The 21,822-nt window shown below is 59.4% G+C and overlaps 7 protein-coding genes across 7 annotated transcripts; 2 read left to right on the top strand and 5 right to left on the bottom strand.

Annotated features, from left to right (window-relative positions):
• Positions 1-90: 90 nt before the first annotated feature.
• THITE_2089066 (uncharacterized protein) lies at positions 91-1,528 on the bottom strand (the record flags this gene model as incomplete). Its single annotated transcript, XM_003653863.1, has 5 exons — positions 91-131; positions 213-360; positions 541-784; positions 901-1,058; positions 1,112-1,528. The coding sequence occupies 5 exons, from the start codon at positions 1,526-1,528 to the stop codon at positions 91-93; spliced, it is 1,008 nt and encodes a 335-aa protein (XP_003653911.1).
• A 1,424-nt stretch (positions 1,529-2,952) lies between these two features.
• THITE_2129448 (uncharacterized protein) lies at positions 2,953-3,494 on the bottom strand (the record flags this gene model as incomplete). The annotated part of the gene is made up of 2 exons (XM_003653862.1): positions 2,953-3,292; positions 3,436-3,494. 2 exons carry the CDS (start codon positions 3,492-3,494, stop codon positions 2,953-2,955), a joined length of 399 nt encoding a protein of 132 aa, XP_003653910.1.
• Positions 3,495-5,838: 2,344 nt separating this feature from the next.
• Positions 5,839-6,084, bottom strand: THITE_2089064 (uncharacterized protein; the record flags this gene model as incomplete). Its single annotated transcript, XM_003653861.1, has 2 exons — positions 5,839-5,868; positions 5,935-6,084. 2 exons carry the CDS (start codon positions 6,082-6,084, stop codon positions 5,839-5,841), a joined length of 180 nt encoding a protein of 59 aa, XP_003653909.1.
• Positions 6,085-8,160: 2,076 nt separating this feature from the next.
• THITE_53601 (uncharacterized protein) lies at positions 8,161-10,437 on the top strand (the record flags this gene model as incomplete). Its single annotated transcript, XM_003653860.1, has 6 exons — positions 8,161-8,399; positions 8,465-8,933; positions 9,018-9,097; positions 9,349-9,587; positions 9,651-10,161; positions 10,257-10,437. The coding sequence occupies 6 exons, from the start codon at positions 8,161-8,163 to the stop codon at positions 10,435-10,437; spliced, it is 1,719 nt and encodes a 572-aa protein (XP_003653908.1).
• Positions 10,438-11,456: 1,019 nt separating this feature from the next.
• Positions 11,457-12,019, bottom strand: THITE_2089061 (uncharacterized protein; the record flags this gene model as incomplete). Its single annotated transcript, XM_003653859.1, has 2 exons — positions 11,457-11,635; positions 11,695-12,019. The coding sequence occupies 2 exons, from the start codon at positions 12,017-12,019 to the stop codon at positions 11,457-11,459; spliced, it is 504 nt and encodes a 167-aa protein (XP_003653907.1).
• Positions 12,020-12,999: 980 nt separating this feature from the next.
• Positions 13,000-15,638, bottom strand: THITE_2116463 (uncharacterized protein). Its single transcript, XM_003653858.1, has 4 exons — positions 15,212-15,638; positions 14,539-15,136; positions 13,572-14,456; positions 13,000-13,501 (listed from the first exon to the last, which is right to left on the bottom strand). The coding sequence occupies exons 2-4, from the start codon at positions 15,106-15,108 to the stop codon at positions 13,253-13,255; spliced, it is 1,704 nt and encodes a 567-aa protein (XP_003653906.1). The 5' UTR covers positions 15,109-15,136; positions 15,212-15,638; the 3' UTR covers positions 13,000-13,252.
• Positions 15,639-16,955: 1,317 nt separating this feature from the next.
• THITE_2129443 (uncharacterized protein) lies at positions 16,956-20,057 on the top strand (the record flags this gene model as incomplete). Its single annotated transcript, XM_003653857.1, has 4 exons — positions 16,956-17,006; positions 17,127-19,690; positions 19,755-19,941; positions 19,989-20,057. The coding sequence occupies 4 exons, from the start codon at positions 16,956-16,958 to the stop codon at positions 20,055-20,057; spliced, it is 2,871 nt and encodes a 956-aa protein (XP_003653905.1).
• Positions 20,058-21,822: the final 1,765 nt, after the last annotated feature.

Here is a 21,822-nt window from a genome sequence, read left to right as displayed (position 1 = left end):
TGGCAAGCCTCCGTACGAGCGATCGTGGAGAAAGCAGCGAAGCTACGCACTTCCCTCAACAAAACCTAACCGCAGTCCTTCAAACCCCGCCTAATTCTTCATCTCGGCCATTCCCGGGAGCGCGGGGAGCCCTAATTGCATCAAGTCAGCAATCTCCCGCCTACTCATCGGGCGACGGGAAGAAGAAAACAAAACGAAAGAAAAGCACCTACATCCGTCGGTCTGCTCCCCGACCATGTCCTTGATCTTGCATTGGTTGGCGATGGACATGGCCTGCTTCTTGATGGCGCCGCAGCCATCGTAGAAGCACTCGGACTTGTCCATGGCGCGCTGCAGCGCGTCGCCCTTCCAGCCGAACATCTAATTCATCATCGCCCGTCCCGGCCGGGACGTCAAGTGTCAGTCCATCTTGCGCTTTATTCATTCCTGAAGTTAAAGGGGGAAGAAGGGGGGGGGGGGGGGGGGGGCAAGGGGGTGGGACATGTATGCATGCAGATGCATGATGAAGGGAAGGGAAGGGGGAGCGAGCAAACGACGTACATAATCGGCGTGCGTGCCGTAGCCCCGGGTGCCCTCGAAGCTCCAGACGAACGGGTTCGGCGCGCCCGACGGCCACATGCTGTTGAACTTGGTCGTGTCCCACGTGGTCTCGTACGTGACCTGCGGCACGCGCACGGGGTGCGAGGCCGGGCACGGCGGCGCGTTGGTGAAGCCGTTCATCGTGATGGTGTTGTACATGTGCGACTGGTGGTCCGGGCTATCCAGGCTCTTGCCGTCCCAGCAGCTGCGGGCAGGGGGGCCGGGGTGTTAGCATGTCGGTGTGTATGTATGTCGTATTGTTCCCCGAGTTGTAGGGCTGTCGTTGGTTCTCAGTCCAGGGGTTGAGGATAAGGTGCTTACGCGGGGAAGTGGTGGGTCGTGAAGATTCCACCTGAGCAAGGCTTGGTCGGGAAGTCGGACATCTCCGGACCTCTGTTGCCGCCTTGCAGGCACTGATAAGTCAGGCCGACGTGCGGGGGGGACGTCGAGCCCGGGCTGCCCACCGTCATGCGGAAGCCCTGACACATTATCTAGGTAAGAACGAAAGCGGGAACTAAGGGGGCACACTCACCGGTGGGAACGCCTTGATGGGCTGCTGCTGGATGTTGTCCCTCATCAAGTCATATTGCGTATAGTAGACGGTGATGCCGCCTTGGGCACCGTTCGAGCCTCCCAGCAGCGGCTGAACGGGCACGACCGGGACGCGGTGATACGAGCCGTTGGGATGCTTGAAGAACATGACGGCAGTCCAGTAGTTCGAGAAGTCCTCGGCCATCTGGCAGGTGGTGCAGGTGGCTCGCTCGCCAACGTCGCCCGTCATGGTGGCGTTGAAGGCATTCCCGCCGACGATGTGGTGAAGATGGGCGGAAGGGTTCGAGCCCGGCTGGACAACGGGGTCCAGGCGCTGGAAGGTCAAAGTCGAGCATGGGAAGCGGAGGCCGGCTTGCACCAGCGGGATCAGGCCGAAGCCAACAGAAAGCAACTTCATCCTGGCGGCAGACTGGTTTCAGTGTTGCTATACGTGATGCGAATGCAGTGTTGAGGGAAGGACAACGACAGAAGGCCCCAACGTGTGCCAACCCGAGTCGTATTATAGAAGTACTTCTGGACCTACCATCCCAGCTACGCACTCAGCATCGGCATTTTGCGCCGTCTCACACAAGAGATAAGCGACGATGCGTGGTCTGGAAGTGTGCCATTAGACAGCCCCAGCCTGCGGCGAATCAGCTCCTGGCCGGCCCCTCTGGATGATATAGCCAGTTCATTTAAGTGAACAGAGTTAATCTGCGTACGCTCCCTGAGCATCTTGATTGGCCTGTGTCTATGTTTGGCATGTGCTGCGTGGAGAGCCATCGGTTGCCGGCAAATGTCTCCCCGCCTGTACTCTGCTCCTGTTCCAGCCTGTCTATTGGCTGAAAAAGTGCCGCGAGAAGTCAAACTTCATAGTGGACACCCTCCTTGACGGTGTTTAGCAGGATTCAGTCGCCCCTGAGACCGGTACTGAAGGTCCGGGCTCGCTTATTTCCTTCTCCGTTATCCGACTTCCGATTCCCGCTGCCGGTCCCGGTTGCTCCACACTAAAGCGCGGCATATCCACGTGGAACTTGTTCAATCTGCTAATTGAAGTGCAAGTGTTTGGGTACCGGTACCAGGACGCAGGCACTCCGGGGATACAGTCCTTCAAGGTTGCGCCTCGTCGGCGGGTTGGTTCCTTGACTAGCCGCATCGCATATTCCTCGAGCCTCCAGCCGGACCATCAGTTCTGGGGAACCGGCCTCACGGAGTCTAGGCATGGGCTGTGTATAAATGCAACTCGCGGGTCTCACTTACACCTGCGTCTCACACGCTCGGCGCGGCCGGGTTTCAGTCATTGCGGGCCGCGGGAAGAAGCGTTGAAAGCAGGTGGCAAATCGAAAGAGGTACGGAACGTCTTCCACGGAGGGAGGTTCTTCTCATGGAATACAATCTTGACCCAGTTACTCAATCGGGGCAGGCAGTCGGCCTGGATAGCCCTGGCGGCACCCAACTCGCCTGCAGAAAATCTTGAAGGACGGTCAACGGCCTCAGCTCCGAAACCCTGGTGATGCGGCAACTCGGCGACATGCCGGCGATGACCGAGTGGACCTCAGGGACGTCGCCGAACACCCGAACGAATCTCGCGTCCTGGATCCAAATGACGATGAGACTAATAATTGAAAACTGAAGTAGATGCCTCCGCTATTAACATCACCACCTACAGCGAAAACAAATAATTGAATCAAGATCGAGCCAGGCCCCCTAGCCACCGGCCACCAAGCCGCAAACAACAGCTTCCGCACATCCCTCAAACCGCTTGTGGCGCACCCCGGCAACCAAGGATCCGCACCACCTTCCCTGCCCACTGTGCCTGGCGAGGTCTGGTCAAGCCAAGCCTTAACCAATGATGGTAGCCCTGAACGCCCAAATTCCACCCGAACCGTTATTCTGGCAATCTCCGCTCATGTCCGTAGCCGACAAGTTGCCAGGCTTGCCGGGGCCGGTCGCGAGGGTGACAGGCTTGCCGGGCTCGGTCACGAAAGACGTCACCGTGAGGTTCGTGTTCGCGGGATCGTCCGCCCTCTTGAGGCCACTGCCGCAGTTGCGCTGGTTGCTCAAGTCCCACCTCATGACTGTGTTCGCGTAGAGCGTGACGGACGCGGCCTCGGTGGGTGCGTTGTAGCACGCGTCGGCGTCGCCCTCGTACGCCCACACCAGGAGGCCCTGGCAGTCGATGCTTCCTCAGCCCGTGATGGCCCAGAAAGCGTCTCGCGCCTGCAAGGGCGAACCCGCCGAGGCTCTGGGAGACGGGTCAGGAAATGGAACTACGCTTGGCGCACCTCGCCAGTGGCTGGGAAGGTAGGTGATGGGAAAACATACGGAGCTCCGGCAGCGAGCCGAGCGGCGGCAAGGAGAACAACGGTGTTGAAGAGCTGCATATTCGATGGTGGGTTCGGTGAACCGGGCGGAGGATGGTTACAATGTGACCGGGAAGTTGCGGGTTGGATGACCGGTGTTCTGCTTTCGCTTCCCGCTTCCAAGCGGGCGAGTCGCCTCCTTTATATGCGCTTCCCAGGGACGGAGAGGAGGGCATCTCTGTTCCTTGGTAAAGGAATCAGCCGGGAAAGACGGTGAAGCCAGGGCCTACCACAAACCAATCCTGCCAGCCCCTGGGAGATTAGGGCATTCCTGGCCGCCCTCACCATGTACTGCGTATCTGTGGGAGACGACGGGCGAAGGGTAGGCATCCGACTGGTGCAGACACTCCTTCCTCGCACCATCATCGCCGGCCCCTGATACGGAGATGAGGGCAGCACAATCCTTCGTCGGCCAGGGCCGCAATATTGTTGACCCTCGCCAATTCCCACGGCGCATGGCTCACAGTCTATGTCCCACAAACGCAATACATTGTCGTCTGCATTCCGGGAATGCCGGCGACCTAGCCGAAGACGTCCACGGTATCGACCCGAATCTCGGGGGGTTGCTGGTGCTTGGGTACTGGATATCAGGGCCGGCATGGGAGGAGGATTGAGGTACCTACCCACTTCTCGAGTACGGAGTATGTTGCGTACCTGGGTCTCTCAGGCTCGGAAGCGCTGGGCCGGGAGCCAGACGGAGGAGCTGGAGAGAATACGGAGGCTGGGTGTGAAGGGTGCGATTCCGGAATGCCTGTTGCAGAGGGGGCCGAGATTCTGTCAAATTTGAATGTTGTGGCGAAGGATCCGTGGGATCTCTGGAAATGATGGAGAGATTATTCCGAGGTGAATATGAACGACTGGTGAACAGGGATCAGTTCTAATCCTGCGTTGGAACGCAATGCGAATTGAGGGGTAGTGGGAGGTCTTGAACTGATGCCGATACCTCCGAGCTCTCCTTCGCTCTTCGTTTGGCTTGGACAATGGAACCGGGGCCTAACCTCGTCCACCTCTACACTGCTATACCACGTCGACGTCCGCGTTTTCTCGGCCTGTAGCTGAGGGGCAACTAATCTGCCAATTCGTGCAACGCCAGCAATGTCAGGACACAGTAACCAGTGGTTTAATTACATGATTGCTACTCCTAGTAATTGCTATCGAGTCGCGAGGTGCGGCATTCGGTCTTTTGCAACTGGTGAGATTGGATAATGATGATGCGGTGGTGAATTCCACCTCTCATCAGAGGATACTCTTCCCCAATGTGGTTCACATCACACGAAGCCAATCGGGCGGTGCGGTGTACGAAGGCGTTAGTGTTTGCCAACCGGCTAGGCACCGCGGCCAAGGTTCGACGTCGGGACAGCACGACGGAGGCACTGTGAAGTTGATTCGCGTTTGCTCCAGAGACAATCACCCACGTGGAAGACGTGTGGAGGGTATTGCTGACGGCCGTGAAGATGGGGCTCGTCCCGACGGATATGACCCGGGGCATCACGTACAAGTGCGATGCATACACGCACCCGGGAATCTATGGGAACAATATGTTGGGGTTGATGGCGAGCATCTATCAGGGTAAGCAGATGTTGAGGGGTTCGAGCGATGATGAAGCTATTTAAGTTCGAGTTTGCCGTCAGCAGCTAGTGACGGGTTAGTTTGGGGTAATGAGAAATGGGAAAGATCATTGGACATCACATGCCGCTTTGAAGGCGGGATAGCCGCTAAAGGCGTCGTCGCGACCTGCTACAAGTCATCCTCGAGTCCTATTCACAGTAAAGCGCACAAAGACATCATTAAGCCAGCTGCTAGCAATTTGAAGTCTGCCCTACCTACCTACGGACGAGGTACGTAATACCAAATTCAAGGCCACGCTCCATCTGGGGCTCTCCTGCCAGGGCTCTCTGTAGTACAACCCCAGGTCAATTGCGAACTACCAATGACACCAGCTTGCACATCTCGGGCATGGAAATGTTCCACCCAAATGCAGGCATAGGAGCCCAGACCGAACTTCGAACGTAGAACTAGCGTTGTAGATGGATCGAGGATGTAATAAGTATCTAGGAGCATTCTTATTACCGGAGTCCAGTGTTGATTTATGGCGCCTACCTTCTCCTGATCAGCCTGGAGCCATCTGCCTGGGTTGAACCTTTCTGCGTTGCTCCCGAAGACCGCCTTCATGAAAAGCACAGGACGAGAGATTGAACCGCCTATTTGGAAAAGAAGACTCTGCGGATGGTCACCCAGCGCTCTAGCACGACTCTTCCGAGTAGCCGACCGGGGGCCCGGTGCATTCTTTAACACCTCTTTGGTAACTTTTTGGAAATACAGCATGCCCTGGCCCGAGCTAATGTGACATATCGCGACGCCATGTTCAGGGAGAGCAGCAGTACCGATCCACCTCCTAGCACATCCTAGTCAGCACATCGGAGTTGCGCAGGACATGGTTCGAAACTGCACTGATCCTGACGAACGAAGTATCGGAGCCCTTCACCATGTCGAACAGACACTCCGAGAGAGCGTGGTATGAGGTGAACAGGGTCAGATTTTCCGAGTGCTTCAGCAGGACATGGTGAGGTACTCCCACCGTCTCGTTCGTCCTCATCCCCGGCGTCGTCATCGGGTAACAATATCTGCTCTGGCTTGGGAGTTTCAATTGTTCGCCATGCGCTCCTGATTAGGCTAGAAATATCCTATGGTGACTGTCAGCCCTCGCAAGCCTGAAGTACACAATGTGTATTCAACCACTGATACGGAGCGCATCCTGAAGCTTCGCTGCAATGATAAACTGCAGGCCCTTTCCGCGCGAGCCGGCTAGCCATCTCCCGAGTGTTGGGGTCCGCTGGGTCCGGCCGGTCTCATGGGAATCTCATTATCGGTGCGGCATCCAGTTCGACGTTGGTCAGCTCCCTCAGTTCGACTTGCGCCCGCGGCCGGTACTTGCAGTGCTGGTCAAGCCGCCGTCGGTGATCCGCATGGTGGCAGCGACGCGAAAGCAGGCAGCCGACGAGTGCTGGGATCACGAAACCTGGGTGGACGTGCTGGAGAGCCAGTGCCTGCGCGCGGGGGTCGGCGACGACAGTCGCGTCTAGAGTAAGAGCTCGCCTGATCACTTTGACCTGAACGGAACACTTCCACCTCCATTGACAATGCCTCCCTGCTAAGCAGGACGATATTGCAGCACTCGCGCAAACCCCGGCCCTCAAGCTGATTCTGCAGCTTGATAATAAGATTCTGAAGCTCTTGTTGGTTTAGTTAAACACCGAACTACTGCGAGCATCGGTGAGAAAGCTCTCAGCATCCGTCCAAGAATGACATGACAACATGAAAGTTGAACAAGTATCAATCAGCATACTGATCCACGCATATAAACCCCCACCAATCCACCCCGCGAACGGCCGTAGAACCGTGGTAATCATATACATACCAGCGACAATCCTAGTGTCATTCATTTGAATCTCAATGATGATGTCCTGATGGAGATTGCGTTGTTCGCCCACCGTACAGCGAGACTAGCAGTGGGTTTGGCGTTCCCTGTTGGGCTGCGGGTTGAACTGCGTCGTTCAATCAATGTATCGCATGATCTACCTAACAAGTCAGGCAGAACGCTGGGGACGCTCGCTCTATATCTTCCTGTCTCCGAGTCGTATCGATTCTGTGAGAACAAGCATCTGGCGCATGACAAGAATCAAAATTCAAGCCGCACTCAATCGACCACACCTCAAAAGGCACGCGGTATCCAGTGAGACTGTAGAGTGGTTTGTTTACTTTGGAAGTCTTGTCCTGATTCGGTCTGACTTGAAAGGTAGGTCAAAGAGGATGATGCGGTGCGCTTCTGGAGGTCTGTCGACACCAGTACCGCATGTGCCTGTCGACCACCTTTTTTTTTTTTTTTTTTCTCCCGACATCGGGGAGGTCTTGCGTACAACCGGAAACGGAAGCTGACCCCACGAACCTCATTGCCCTGGTGGCCTCGGAGGTGTTTCCTGGATTTGATCAACCCAAGTCGATGGCCGAAGCGGCGAGCAACCTGCCGGCCTTGCTGGCGGCGGGCTTTGGGCAGGAAAACTGAAAGCGGTGAGGAACATCGTTTCTTGGCAAGGACCAGCCTTCTCGGAAGGATGCATTTGTGATTGTGAAACTGCACTAGTGGAGTTAGGCTACAGTGAATGGGACATTCCAGTTGAGGCTGAGGCGCAGGATGCATCCAGGGGCTGGCTTCCTTCGCGGGTGCCAGCAGGGCCCAGGCTGCCACGATGCACGCCAAGCCCCATTCCGCCATGCAGCTGTTCCCCAATGCTGTTTGAGCCTTGCGGATGCGGGCGACACAACATAGTGTAGCGCAGTTCTGCCACCCACAGCGACCAGGGTGCTGCGGCCGCGCTGGAACGGACATCCTGCGGCCATGCGGCGCATGCAAGCAGGGGGGGGGCCACATCCGCACTCAACTCCTTTCATCCCAAGTTTTTCCCTGCCGGGGGTGGGAGCTGCTGCAGCCCGGCGGCCACCGCAGGAGCCGTGTCCGTGCCGTACACTCCACTACGCCGTACGCTGGCCATGGCGGCCCGGCTTGGGCTCGCGGTTTGCATAAAGAAGAGATAGAGCCCCGTCGAGCAGCTGGCCCCCAGCCTCTCCCCCGGCGCAGCCTCCTGGAGTCCAGCATCGACAGGCTAGCTCCGTCTGCTCAGAACTCATCATGGTTGCGTTTGGTGTCGTTTCCGCCCTCGCCTGGGCCGCGGGCCTCGCACTTGCCTCGCACAGTCCCGCGCCGCTGGTGGGAATACGGACACGCAACTACCCCGGGACCTCGGATGAGTTCACAATCCGGGAGATTCGGCGCCGGCTTGCTGCCCTCGCGCGCGGCCAAAAAAACTTCACCATAGGGAACAGCACGACCCTCGAACAGGCCTGGGACAATGTGGTCTTGTTCACCCAGTGAGTCCGCTGTCTCGAGAACAGAGATGAGCCCCTTGGAGGGAGGTGTGTCTAACAAGGGGCAGGAGTTTTGAAAACAGTGCCAACTTCACTAATGGGGCCACGGTCGACACTGAGATAGACATCGAGGTGAAGTGCTCGCAATGCTACTTCAAGGCCGGCATCACGGCCAACTTGACGATTGATGGCGAGATCGACATCGGCGCCGACGTCAAGAACCTCACGACGCAGTTCGGCGAGGAAATCAAGAATCTGACCGAGACTGCGGTCGCAAGCCTGAAGTCGGTGGGCGAGCAGGTCCTGGATGCCATAGAAGCTGCCTTTGATGACAGCCGCCACCTGACGCTCGATGATGTGATCGACTTCGACAACGTGACCATCGACACCGACATTGACATCGTCCCGCCGCCGCTTCCAGAGGTGCAGCTCTTGTTCCAGATCGACTTCCTCGACCTTTACGTGGCAATTGACTTTACAATTGGTGCGCACGCGGCCTTGTCTCTGCCGCTGTTCAGATCCAACACCCCGCTCGGAGTATCGGCGGGCGATGACATGGAGATCGGCATTATTGTGTCGATAGACCTGCTCATCAACGTCGACGGCGAGCTCACCATCCAGTCCGGCTTCCACCTGGTCCTCGATGATCCGACCGGCTTCCACATTGCCCTGTTTGGCCAGGACGTATCCGACCTCTTTTTGTGAGCTTCCTCCCTGCTCCGACGCTGCTCGGGCTTTTGTTGTCCTTGCTAACCCCCAACCCGCTCAGCAACGGCGGCAAGTTCGAGTTCCTCCCTGTCACCATCGTGAGCGGCGAAGTGTCCCTCAAGGCGATCCTCCGCGTCGGCATCCACGCTGGCTTCGCCTTTACGACCAGCAAGTTCAAGATCCCGGGCCAGAACGCATTCAAGACCTGGATGCTCAACGAGCTCGAGGATCAGGCCAAGGTCAGCGTCGGCATGGAAGTCGGCGTCTACGCCAACGTGGCCGAGCTGCTCACCAACATCACGGGCGGCGCCGACCTTGCGGCCGCCGAGAACGGCTGCGAGCTCAAGATCGCGCAGGAGTACACGCTCGGCGTGGGCGCCTTCGCCGGCGCCACGGTCGGGATCGGCGACCACACGTGGGGCGGCCAGCCCAACACGACCGTCCCGATTTTCTACACGACGCTGCTCGACGTCTGCGCCGCCAGTGCAACCCCGACCGCCACCACCACCACCGCCACCACCGCCTCGGGCCGCTCCGGCGTCCCAGCCCCCAGCACCAACCCCGCCACTGCCACCACCGCAGCGCTCAGCGCCCGCCAGGCAGCCGACGACGACCTGCAAACCACCACACTAACCACCACCCTGACCTTCACAGGCGTGGGCTGCGCAACAGCAGCCGTGGCGCTGTGCCCGCAGTCGCTGCAGACAACCTCGATCCGCACGACGGTGTCGACGCTGGTGACGGCGGTGCCGAAGGGCGCGACCGCGACGTTCCCCGCGAGCATCGCGACGACGGTGGCCAGCACGGTCCCGCTCGGCAAGCAGGCCAAGGCGCTCAGCGCGACCAGCGGCGCGCCGACCAGCTTCGTGCCGCCGCCGCCGACCACGAGCAGTAGCAGCGCTGCGGCCACGAGCAGCAAGGCCCCTGGCAGCGATGTGTTGGGGGATATTAATAAAGTGCTTGATGGCGAGACTGGTGGCGTGTCGAATAAGCTTATTATTGGGCTCAGCGTGGGGCTGGGCGTGCCGTTTGTGATTGCTGTCATTGCGGGCATTGTGTACGTACTTCTTCTCCCCCTTCTCTTCTCCTTTTTTCCCCATTTTACTCTACGTATCTGAACAAAATCAACTTGCTAACACGGACGGCGAACAGGTTCTTCATCAGGCGCAAGAGGTACGCGCCGGTGCCCAAGTCGGACACGGCGGTGGAGTACACGGGCGGGTACCAGAGCCCGATGGCGGCGGAGCGCGAGCGGGAAGCCATGCTCAAGAAGGAGCCGGCGGTGGCCGTCGGCGAGCTGAACCAGCCGCCACAGGCGGCATACCACGACTGAGTGGATGACTGGGTTGTGATTATGATTGATACGACGTGGATGGCTTGGGGTAATCATGACTGGCAGGCTGGGTTTGGACTGCGAGACGGCGGGGCTCGGGTTAGAGGTTCTCGCATGGCTGCACTTGGCTTTGGGTATTCTGTCTAGGTCTGTAGTCGGGTTGGTACCGGGGTTGGGATAGGTTTGGATGATGTTGTGATTCCCCTTTCTGTGTGCATCGCACAGCACCGCACTCGAACATGTACACTGGACGTCCGATTCAATGTCCAGCGGCCGGCGTTTGCGTGGCCCGGAACCGTCTCCCCGATGCTGCCTCCCGCGGGGCGCGACAGACGCGTTCGTGGGAATGCAATGCGTCGGTCGTCATTCACCCTCGCCTTGTCCACGCGTCATGGGAATCGAATCCTGGACGCGATGGCTGCAAGCGAGCCGAAGGATCTGAGCTCCAAGCTGTTGGTGCCGGGGTTTCCAGGCCATGCATTGAACTTGTGGGTGGAGCGGAGCGTGCACCGATCTGCAGCAGCCTGATGTGTTTGCGCGATGTGGGCTGCTAAATTTAGGTGGCCCGCGGCCAGGCAGCAGCATTCCAGCCCTGTTGGAGGTTTCGATCCCAACGACCACACACCGCCTGCCGAGGTTGCGAACGTTCCCCGAAGAATTTCGGGCAACCCGCTCAACCTCGAAGATTTGGGGCTGCATTCAAGCATGAGCAGGCCAAAGCTGCCCAAGAGTTGTCCGCGCTTCACTTGGCCCATTCGGAGGGTCGTTGATAATGAGAATTCCGGAATATGTGCACGGAGTTATCCCTACTCCGCACATACCAAACGGACAAACGGATGTGGAGACCCGGGGCAAAGACGCCTCATTCACGTCCGCGTTGTTTCAGGAGGCTCAGGTTATTGCGGCGACGTTCAGTCACGACCTGAACTTTACACTGGGCGTGATGTAGCCCCGTGGTACCAGGACACAGAGCCATCCAGCCCGAAGCATACGGAGGAAAGTTGCAGATGCAATCTCCATCATTCTTCGCTCGCACGTGAAGCTGCCCAGACGGCCTGTCGAAACTCCGACGATGGAGGGGCCAGGCGGGGCCGGCTTTCGGGGGATCCCCACTTGCCCCGGAGGTCCACCCCGACAAAATGCCCCGAAGACCCGGCAATGCCCGAAGGCGCCGCCGCCACCGTCTCGGTCACCGTCACTGTCACCAAGGGAGGCCAGCAATCCATGAAATCATCAGTGACCTCGCCTGCCGCGAACGGCCAACTCCGACATCCAGTTCGACGTTTCGGCGTTTTAGCAGCGTCCCCTGGATGAGCCGCAGCTTCCAGCTCTCCAACATCGGAGATCGGACTTGCTGCTCCACTGACGCGAACGTTGGGTGCAGGTGTGCTTTCCGCTTTGGTAGGCGGGCTCTGGATGCTTCACTGCGTCGCACAGGCTGTCTGACTTGAGGTTGGCGGTCTCCGGCGGCACCTTCCCCGACTTTGTCGAATTCGTTTCCCTTCCATAGTGCTGCGCCGCGCTTGTTCCTGTCCGAGTCGGCCGTAACATCAACGATCACCCCCGATACAAAAGTACCCATTCCTGCAGAATTGGCGCCTTGACACAGAATCACAAGCCACCGGCACAATGAGTTCCAAACTCGATGCTGCATCTCTCTTCCGCCTCGACGGCATGGTGGCCGTGGTCACTGGCGGAGGCACCGGTAAAAATATGCGCCCACTCTTCAAAAAAGACGCACCCGCCGAGCCCACTGACCACCGCTCCCAGGGATTGGCCACACCATGGCGCGCGCCCTGGCTATCAACGGCGCCAGCCGGGTCTACATCCTCGCCCGCCGGCTGGATGTTCTCGAGAAAGCCGCCAAGGAGTTCCCCGACGTCTTCGTCCCGGTCCAGTGCGACGTCACCCTCAAAGAGTCGCTCGAATCGGCCGTCGAGCGGGTGCGTGCCGAGACGGGCTACATCAACCTGCTGATCGCCAACTCGGGCACCGTCGGGCCGAACGCGGGCTGGGACCCGGCGCAGCCGCTGTCCGAGGTGCGCGCCAAGCTGTTCAGCCAGGAGGTGATGGACGGCATGACGGCGGCATTCAGCGTCAACACGACCGGCGCCTTCTTCACCATCGTCGCCTTCCTCGAGCTGCTGGACGCGGGCAACCAGCGGGCGCTCGCCGGCGCCGGCTTCGGCGCGCCCATCGTGCCCGGCAGCGACGTGCCCTCGGTCCAGAGCCAGGTCATCGTCACGAGTAGCATCGCCGCCTACAGCCGCATGCCCATGTCCACGCCCGCCTACGCCGGGAGCAAGGCGGCCATCCTACACCTGGCCAAGCAGGCCAGCTCGAGCCTGGCGCCGTTCGGCATCCGCGTGAATGTCCTCGCGCCGGGCCGTAAGTTCTACTCAACCCCATACCATCGCCGTCCGAGCGGCGGCGGCAAAATTGAATAGTGCGCTGATGACTAGGCGATAAACAAACAATCAGTGTTCCCCACGGAGCTTGCGGACACGCTGATCCGGGGCCGCGATCCGAGCAAGGAGTCGCCCGACGACAGGCGGTTCATCCCGGCACGTCGGTTCGGAGGCGACGAGGAGATGGCCGGCACGCTGCTGTACCTTGCCGGCCGTCCGGGCTCTTACTGCAACGGGTCGGTGCTGATGATGGACGGGGGACGCCTGAGCATGATGCTTGGGTCGTACTGACGGGCTTAGACCGATCATCGCATAGCCATAGATGGAAATAACGCGACAAATTATATTACGAAGTCCCAAAATTCGTTCCAAAGTCCAGACTTCCGGAGCGCCATCAAATTCATCTGTTACATGCCAGATCCCGAGGCATACTCCTGGCTCTCGGCGCCGGCCTTGTCAGCGGGGGTCAAGTTTATTTTGGCCGGGCCGTTGACACATATGCCGGCCTTGGAAAAGCGGCTGCCGTGAACGGGGCAGTCGAAACTCTTCTCCACCGCGTTCCAGCAGACCACGCCCTTCATGTGCGGGCAGAGCGCGCTGTACTTGTGCACCTTGCCGTCCTCGTCCTTGTACACAGCCAGGGGCTTAGCGGTGGCCTGTTCGCGGGGTCAGTTTTGTTCTGAGGCCTGGAGGCCTGGGGTCTGGGAAGGAAGGAAGCCAACCCACCGAGTTCAGCACACCGCCGCTGCCAGGCGCCAGGTCCTCGATGTCCGTGATGTCCGTCTGCAGGAAGCGCTTGTACTGCAGGTTGATCTGCACGTCGTGCTTGACCAGGCTCGGCAGCGTCTTGATGATGCTGCCCAGCCTCTTGGGGTTGTACAGCGACGCCCACTTGTTCTCCTTGCCCTCGATCTCGTCTGCGATCAGCCGCCCGGCCAGCACGCCGTGCGTCAGGCCGTCGCCCGAGTCGCCTGTCACGATGTAGATTTTCTGGTTGCCCTGGTTCTTGCCGATAAAGGCCATGTAGTCGACCGGTTCGTAGATCTGCCCGCTCCAGCGGTAGTCGACGGCGCCGGCCTGCGTAAACCGCTCGCGCGTCCACGTCTCGAGCTCGTCGAACCGCGGCGTCGTCTCCTCCTGTCCGACCTTGTGGTCGCACCCGCCGACCACCAGGTAGTCGTCCTTGTCGTCGCAGGCCGTCAGCCGCACGTACTTGTACGCCTCGGCGTTGTCGTACAGCAGGCAGTCCTCGACGCTGCCCTTGGGCACGCGCGCGGCGATGCAGTAGGTGCGGAAGAACTCGAGCTCGGCGACCACGGACAGCTTCTGAAGGGGCACGCAGGTCGCCTCGACCGCGTGCTCCGCCCGCACCGTGTGGCCCACCTCGGTCTCGATCGTGACCGACTTGTGGCCCAGGCCGAGCAGCTCGACGCCCTTCTCGTGGATGCCCGTGACGCGCGTGCGCGTGAAGCACTGGAAGTTCGGCTGCGTCTTGAGCCACGCCAGCACGCCGGCCAGGTACTTGGTCGGGTGGAACGTCGCCTGGTTCTCGGCCACCAGCCCGCCGCGCTGGTCCGGCTTGCCGGTCCATCCGCGCACCGTCAGGTTTTCCTGGGTATGTCAGTTAGTAAGCCAGCCGGGCAAGCCCCAATGTAGCCACAGCAACAAAGAATGAAAGAAAAGGGAGACCTACATCAAACCGCGCCTCGATCCCTAGCCCCGCCTGCACGCCCGCCTCCTCCCTCAACTCCTTCATCTCCCCCTCATACCCGTCACTCCCGACCGCAAACTGACTGACATCATACGCCCTGACGCGGCGATACTCACACTCAATCCCCAGCTCTTCCGCAATCTCCCCGACCCGGTCACGGGCCCAAGCATGGCTCTCAGCCGCGACGCGGGCGCCCGCGTCGCCGTGCTTGGCGCGGATGTTGGCGTACCCGTCGTCCAGGTCGTTGGTCAGGTGCCCGCTGGTGCGGCCGGACTCGCCGGCGAGCGCGTCGCGCGCCTCCAGCAGCGCCACCCGGTGCCCCCGCCGCACCAGCTCGTACGCCACGTGGATCCCCGCGATGCCCGCGCCGATCACGCACACGTCCGTGCTCAGGTCCTCCCCCAGCGCAGGGAAGGTCGGCATCGCGCTGTACGGTTGTTGGTGTATCCACACCGGGTCGGTGCTGCCGGATGTGTGCATGAACTTCTCCGGGTCCGGCGCCGGGGTCGCGGCCGCGGGTGGGTTGGTGGTGGTTGTGGATGTTGTTGCCATCTTGAAAGGGCGGGTTGCTGAGAGAGGCCTGAGATGGTGGTGTTAGTGGACGAGGACGGTGAGCGTAGGTACAAGTGGGGGAGTGGAGGGTCGGTGTACATACCGTCGTTGGGTGATTGCTCGGATCTGCGAGAGGCACTGTTGGGCGATGGGATAACTCGGCCGGGTATTTGTCGCCTGGAACGATGCCCAATTCCCCAAGATGAGCGGGTTCAGGGGAAGACGGTGTGGTGATGATGACCGCAGGCTCGGTGTGTAAGTGACGTCACCACGACAACACACTCGACTTGTTCGGGTTTCTCGCGCGAGCTGCCCGCACGCGAGTCTTGCTGCTTGCCTCGAGCAAAAAGCTCCAAGTGGCATTTCTCGGCTGAGTGTAAAAACGGTGGGTGGTTGAGGGAGAAAATCGCTGGGAAAGGGAGCTCAATGGGCAAAATCTGGCTCCTGGCAGATAATTCACTGTTTGGGGAGATAGGTAGGGGGATGCGATGGATGGATGATCGAAGCTCCCCGGCAACCAGCTGACTGGTTCAGGTTGGTCAAGGGATTCCACATACCAAGCCCACCCCGCATGATGACGGCATCATTCCTCTGCTAGGGGCGGAAAGGGGCCGTATCTTGCGGAGAGGACAAGTTTTACACAACGGGGCCTGATCACCCCCGAGTACTCTCCAGACATGACAATCCGTACAAAGCACAGTCCTGAACCGGCATCTGGAACACTGTGAGCCACAAAGCCATGCATTTACTTTTGCTGGGACCGTGAGATGACGCAAGCAGAAGTAGAATCGGAGCAACGAGCTCGCTGTGAAAGCTCACCTCGTTGGCATCTCGCATTGCGCTCGATCCAATTCCTCATTTTGCTGCCGTGCTCGACTCTGCTGAATGAGATTCGTCCCGTGTGGAAAAGTCAGCCGATTGACGTAAACGTTCCGACGAGAGAATTGTTCCTTGGTCAGGTCGGCAGCTTGTCGAGACTCAATGTGCGTACAAGCACGGATACTCACGACCGTCGATACCTGTCAGTGATCGAGTCGATACCGCGGAGTGAAGCTCGCCGCTTCTTTACCCCTACTTCTTGGCATACAAAAGCCTCCTTGCTGTGAACGGATTCGTGCTCTCCTTCGATGCGGGTTTCATTTCTATGGCTTCCCTGCTTTCCGGCCATCAAGTCAGCACACTTGTTTCTCGACACAACAGGGCTATTCCGTCGAGACTCGAGCAACTCCGGAGTCCGGATGGAACAAAGGCCACTTTAACTGTCTCTACAGGAGATATGGTCAGCACAGTGTGCTCACCGGTATTACACCCAAGCAGCGATCGATTTCCCTGCCACTTGAACTTCCTGGGCCGATTCGTTTGCCGACCCGCTCTTGTTTTTGAGCCACCAGTTCCCACCGCATAATGCTCCGGGCGTCCTGCATAGGCCAGATATTTCGTCGACTCATTTACGATTCGGAAATCTTGACTCATTACGGTTCCCGTAACCCCAGGCCCAGGAAACAAACTTACGCCCTAGCACTCCAGAGCAATCTAGTATCACTCCTTCAAGCTTGCCAGCTTCAGCATTCCCTTTTCTTCGGCCGCCTCGCAGTACAACCGACCTACAACAAATCCTCAGCTCTTGAGACTTACATTCTAACCAACCCAGCCATTTTCGCAACGGAAACCACAAGTTCTGCTCCAGACCATCGCACACCATCTTCTTCGCGTGCACTCACAGGTCGCCGATTTCCCTCGCCGGCACGAAACTTCGCATAGCCGAATCCGGCGTCCGCGAATAGATCCACGCTGGGCCGATTTCAGCACGTCTTCTCCGCTGAGAAGCAACCTGGAAACCAGACGTCATGGCGACCATGGTTCAACCCGAGGATGACAGCAGGGAAACCTGCGTTTTTGTTAAGGCAAACGCGGTTGCTCGCAAGGCAAGTGACTTCCCGTGCTTGAAGCTCAAGCGATAACACGCCCCATTTTGCGACTCATTTATGACACGCTTATCTTGCTCACACTCATCTCAGGCGAAGCCTGCACAAAAGGCTCAGTCCCAACCGGCTCCCCCGGTGAAGAGGCCGCGAGGACGACCGCGGAAGCCCAGAAACAACACCGTCGACACGGCCATAGTTCTTTCCGACAGTGAGTCTGAGGGAGATGATGCCGCCGAGCCACAGACTCCGTCCGAGGCGCGGAAGAGGGCCTTGGCCAAGGTCGAATCCCCCGCACCCGCGCCCAACCCCAAGAGAGGCACGCCATCGTCGGCTGTCCTGGGCACGCCGCAGCGGGCGGCTTCCGCGGCAATGTGGGATGAGGTAGCGGAACTGAAACAGCAGCTCTTCGTCGAGAGGAAACAGCGCATGGATGCAGAGGCAGCTCGAACTAGGATGCAGCAGGCCATGGAGGAGAAAGAAGCTTCCTGGGCTGCAGATGTGGCCGCGCAGATGGTGCCGCTGCAGTTCCAGATTCAGCAGCTCACTCAGGAAAAACGCAGCCTGGAAACGGCATGCAAAGACCTTGAAGCGCGCCTCAAAGCGGCACCTGACGAGGAGCAGCCGGCTCCGGCTCCGGCCTCGACCGATGACCCCAAACCCGCCGCTCCCGAGATGGCCGAATTGCAAGCCCAGATCCGGGCAAATAAGGGTCTGATTGCCAGCCAGGCTGCCTACATCGAAGAGCTCAGCGAAATCGAAGAGGCGCGGACCCAGGATCTGGCGAAGGCGAACCAGAAGATTACCTTCCTCACCCGAACCCTCGACGAGCTCGGAACCCGCAACGAGGCGGCCACAAAAGCCGTAAAGGAGCACGAGTCGCAGATCCAGCAGCTTCGGCACGATCTAGCTGCGGCAAACCAGGCGCGACTCGCAGCAGAGCAAACGCTGACTGCAACACAAGAGACCTTGGCGAAGACTGAGGACCAGCTCGCGACGACGAAGCAGCAGCTCGCCGCGGCAGACGAAGCAACGTCCACGCAGGCACAGCGTATCATCGCCAATCTCCAATACGAGCGGTCTTCCGCGCTGGATGAGATGCAGCAGCGCATCGAGGAAGTCAAGGGCCTCTGCGTCGAGAACACACGTCTCAGGCAGACGGTGACCGCGTTGGAGAAAGAGAAGCAGCAGTTGACGGCCGCTTCGACAGAGAGACTCGACCTGCAAAAGCAGCTAGACGGGTACAAGGAGTCTGTCGCGATACTGCAGCGCGAGAAGCAGCAGTTGGAAGCGAAGCTGACGCTCAGCGCTGACAAGTTGGCCGTATTCAAACGGGAGGCAGAGAGGCGCAAAGCGGCAGCGCCCGAACCGCAAGACACGGAGCACCGCCCTAGTGCGGAGACTTCACAGCAGACTGCTGCTCAAGTCCGAGCCCTCCAGTCGGAAGTGGATGCCCTTCGGCAAGAGGCTAGATTGCACCAGGAAACCATCGCCAACCTTCAGCGCGAGAACCAGCACATCAAGACGGCCCAGCGCTCCGCTGGCGGGGCAACGCCTTCGGAGAAGCAGCTACGGGACGGGGTCGCCCAGTTGACTCGGGAGCTGGCAGCCAAGGACACCGACGTGCAGACGCTCCGCGATTGCCTCGCCAAAGAGATCGTCGGGAAGGACAAGTTGGAGCAAGCCATGGCTGCACAGGCGACGCAGCTCCAGCAGCTCGACACGCAACTCAAGCACAAGACACAGCAGGCGGAAAACAGTCAGAAGGTCGCCGACAAGCTCCGAGAGTATCTTAAGCGGTCCACCCGCACCGTGAGCCAGTTACGCACCGACCTGGAGTCGAGCAAGACCCTGATCCGGGAGCACGACGCTATCCTGGCCGACAAGGAGCGTGTCATAGCGGTCAAGGAAATTGAGATCCAGCAACGCCAGACGGCCGCGATGGCGCTCACCGGCGACAAGGCCAGGCTCCAGCAAGAGCTGGTCGCATGCAAGGCCCAACTTCACGACCTATCCACTGCGATCTCCAAGCTCACCGCCGAAAACGAAACCCTGCAAGCAGCCAGTGCCTCGAAAGACAAAACCGTCCATAGTCTGCGGGAGCAGCTCACCACCCTCGCCCGCGAGAAAGACGCCGCCACTACCCACGCGGCCTCGACGCAGACCAACCTCGCTGAGAGCGCCTCCAACCCTGCCCAGCACCAGTCTCTGACAGAGCTCCAAGCAGAAAACGCCCTGCTGACCGAGATGCTATCCACCCTCCAAACCGACCTGCACGCCCTCCGCACCCAAGCCGCGGCCACGACCGCGGCCACGCCATCCCCAACGACACCCAGCGCCGACGACAAACCCACAGCCGCCGACGACACGGGCAAGATCAACGAACCCCAACCCCCGCAACCGGACCACGGCAGCGACCGCCCGGCGAACAACCCCACCGAGCCCGTCCCGGCGCGCGACACCAACAACACGATTCCAATTGCACCCGAAAACGCTCCTAGCCCAGCGGAGGGTCTCACCGCCCGCCTCGCCGCGCTCGAGAGAAACAACAGCGCGCTGAAGCAAGCCGCCGCCACACACGCGGCCGACGCGGCGCGGCTGCGCGACCGGCTTGCGGCGGTGCTGGCGCTTGTCGAGCGGGTGGAGGGGCAGCTTGGGGTGTATCTTCGGGGGGGTGTCGGCGGGGGCGATGGGGGTGGTGAGGATGAGTATCAGCCCCAGCAGAAGCATGAGCGTGGGCATGGGCATGAGCGTGGGCATCAGCATCCGCATAGGCATGGGCAGGAGCAGCAGCATCAGCCTCAGCGCCAGCAGCAGCATCACCATCAGTCTCAGTATCAGCATGGGCATCCGCATGGGCATCAGCATCATCAGCATGGCCATCCGCATCAGCAAGGGCAGGCGCACGACGGTGGGGAGGCGGCGGCGGACGGTGGTGCTAATACTAACCATGAGCAGCGTGGAGAAGATGGGAAGGAGGGGCGTGAGCGGGAGCAGCCGCTGGAGAGCGGGCATGGGGCCAGATGAGGATGGGGATGACGGGCGGGCTTGGCGGGCACAGCGCCAGCGTGGAGTCCGAGATGCTCAAGGGAGACGGGGGGGAGCATAAGGGGGAGAAGGGTCAGCGGAATAGCTGAGGGAGGGGCAGAAAGAGGGCTGCTTGGGATGGTGGTGAGACCGCTTAGTTTACTTTGCGCCCGGCCCAGGGGAACGGTTGTGGATGGATGTAGGAGAGGAGTGTGGACGGTGGGTGAGATGGGGATATGGAGATCCGAGAGAGCAGGAGATCAGAGCTTGAGAGGTTCACTCCTGCGATTTTGAGAGTCGAGCCTGGGCTCCAGCTAGGAGCGGACCTTAGCATTGCGAATTCACCGTTCTGCTACATTTCGGTCAGGGTGGCTACAAGTGCTTGGGCTCCATTATGCTTGGGGTTGCGAGATCCCGTGTGAGCCTCGCAATCAGTAGCGATGGGTTGCGGTCGAGACCAGTGAAGGCCCAACAGCGCTGCCAAGCCGCGTGTGTATCCCACCACTTCGAGCCCGGGACGCGTGGTTCGACTTTGTCGGAGTTCCTGTTGGAACCGCTGCGCAGGCTCGGCTAGATTGAAGCTATCATGATGCGGACACGCCCCAGAAGATGTGTTCAAACGTGGTGTTGAAGATGTTGTATTGTGGAGGACTGCAGAGGAGAGGGCGCAGATGGAGCGGCAGTTGTGCGCCCAGCCAGTTGGATCCTTATATCGGTATGCCGGCCCAGGGCGCCGTGTCGGGGCCGTATCATAGCCCGGGTTCTGGCAGTTCCTTGACAGTGCTCTGAGGCAGGCCTTTCGTTCTCAATCTTGAGGGTAATGCCGTCTTCTGGAGGGCGGATTCAGCGTCGGTACTCGATCAGCGGATCTGGCGTGAAAAGCCAGCCTTGACTCGTGCATGCGGGTTGGATCCAACGGCCGTAGTCGAGGCATTCACCATTGACTGAGCACAGTTTGTCTCAGTTCTGGTGGCACGTTTCGCGATGCTGGGCACACTAGAGATGTTGTATGGCGTGTCGAAGGGTCTCATCGGGTCTGTAGTCGCATACTTGTAGTCGCACACGTTACTGGAAGACAAACTTAGTAAGCAGTATACCGACCAGTCGGCGGAGGGGACATGAATGTCGCGGGAGCTCCCCCATCCTGCGCATGTGGCGGCCGGTTCCTCGATGCTGCGGTATTTGAGGGACGGCAATACGATGTTACAACAGGATTACGAAGGAAAGGCCGGGGCAGATCGTGCCTGGTTCGGTGTCGTAAGTCACAGAGCAGGGCTCAGTGGCGCGAAAGGACACTGGGTGGCCCGCTGCGCAACAGGAGCTTGCAATTGCCCGGCTGTGTCTTCCCTCTTTTGTTCGAGAAATCTAACTCGCGTGCCGAAAAGCCCATCCGCGGCTTCAGGCGCGAAGACAACTGCCAACTAGCTGACCGAGCAGGAGGCGGTTTTGTTGAGCGATCGATATGCCTGTGTCCCAGAATTCACCTGCTGGTTCTATCTCCATTCTAACACGTCAGCATCAACTTCAAGATGGACAAATGGCAAAGCATTCCTCTCTACCGATGGCCGTCCGCACCTTGAGGAGCACATCCAGCAGGCACTGCGGCACGAGATATGCTGGGAACACAATCCTGATGGAACGTCCTTTCGTAACGTTTCTTGGCAAGTACCAAGATGTGCTCCTTAGATGTTATTCGTGTGCCAAAGCGCGCGCAGGATTCTCAATGCCCGCCCAATATTCCAATGAAATTAACCTGAGCTGCTGT

The sequence above is a fragment of the Thermothielavioides terrestris genome, chromosome 3 (genome assembly GCF_000226115.1).
Source record: "Thermothielavioides terrestris NRRL 8126 chromosome 3, complete sequence".
Classification (NCBI taxonomy): Eukaryota; Fungi; Ascomycota; class Sordariomycetes; order Sordariales; family Chaetomiaceae; genus Thermothielavioides; species Thermothielavioides terrestris.
Note: the sequence above shows the minus strand (reverse complement) of the source record. Positions and strands in the feature narration are given on the sequence as shown.

What these genes read in the sequence shown, in the direction of transcription:
- THITE_2116463 (XM_003653858.1), bottom strand. Translation starts at nt 15,108, where the DNA reads ATGGCAACAACATCCACAACCACCACCAACCCACCCGCGGCCGCGACC. An exon ending in GGATCGAGGCGCGGTTTGAT is followed by an intron (nt 14,457 to 14,538) that starts GTAGGTCTCCCT and finishes TGACATACCCAG; the next exon opens with GAAAACCTGACGGTGCGCGG. An exon ending in GCGGCGGTGTGCTGAACTCG is followed by an intron (nt 13,502 to 13,571) that starts GTGGGTTGGCTT and finishes CCCCGCGAACAG; the next exon opens with GCCACCGCTAAGCCCCTGGC.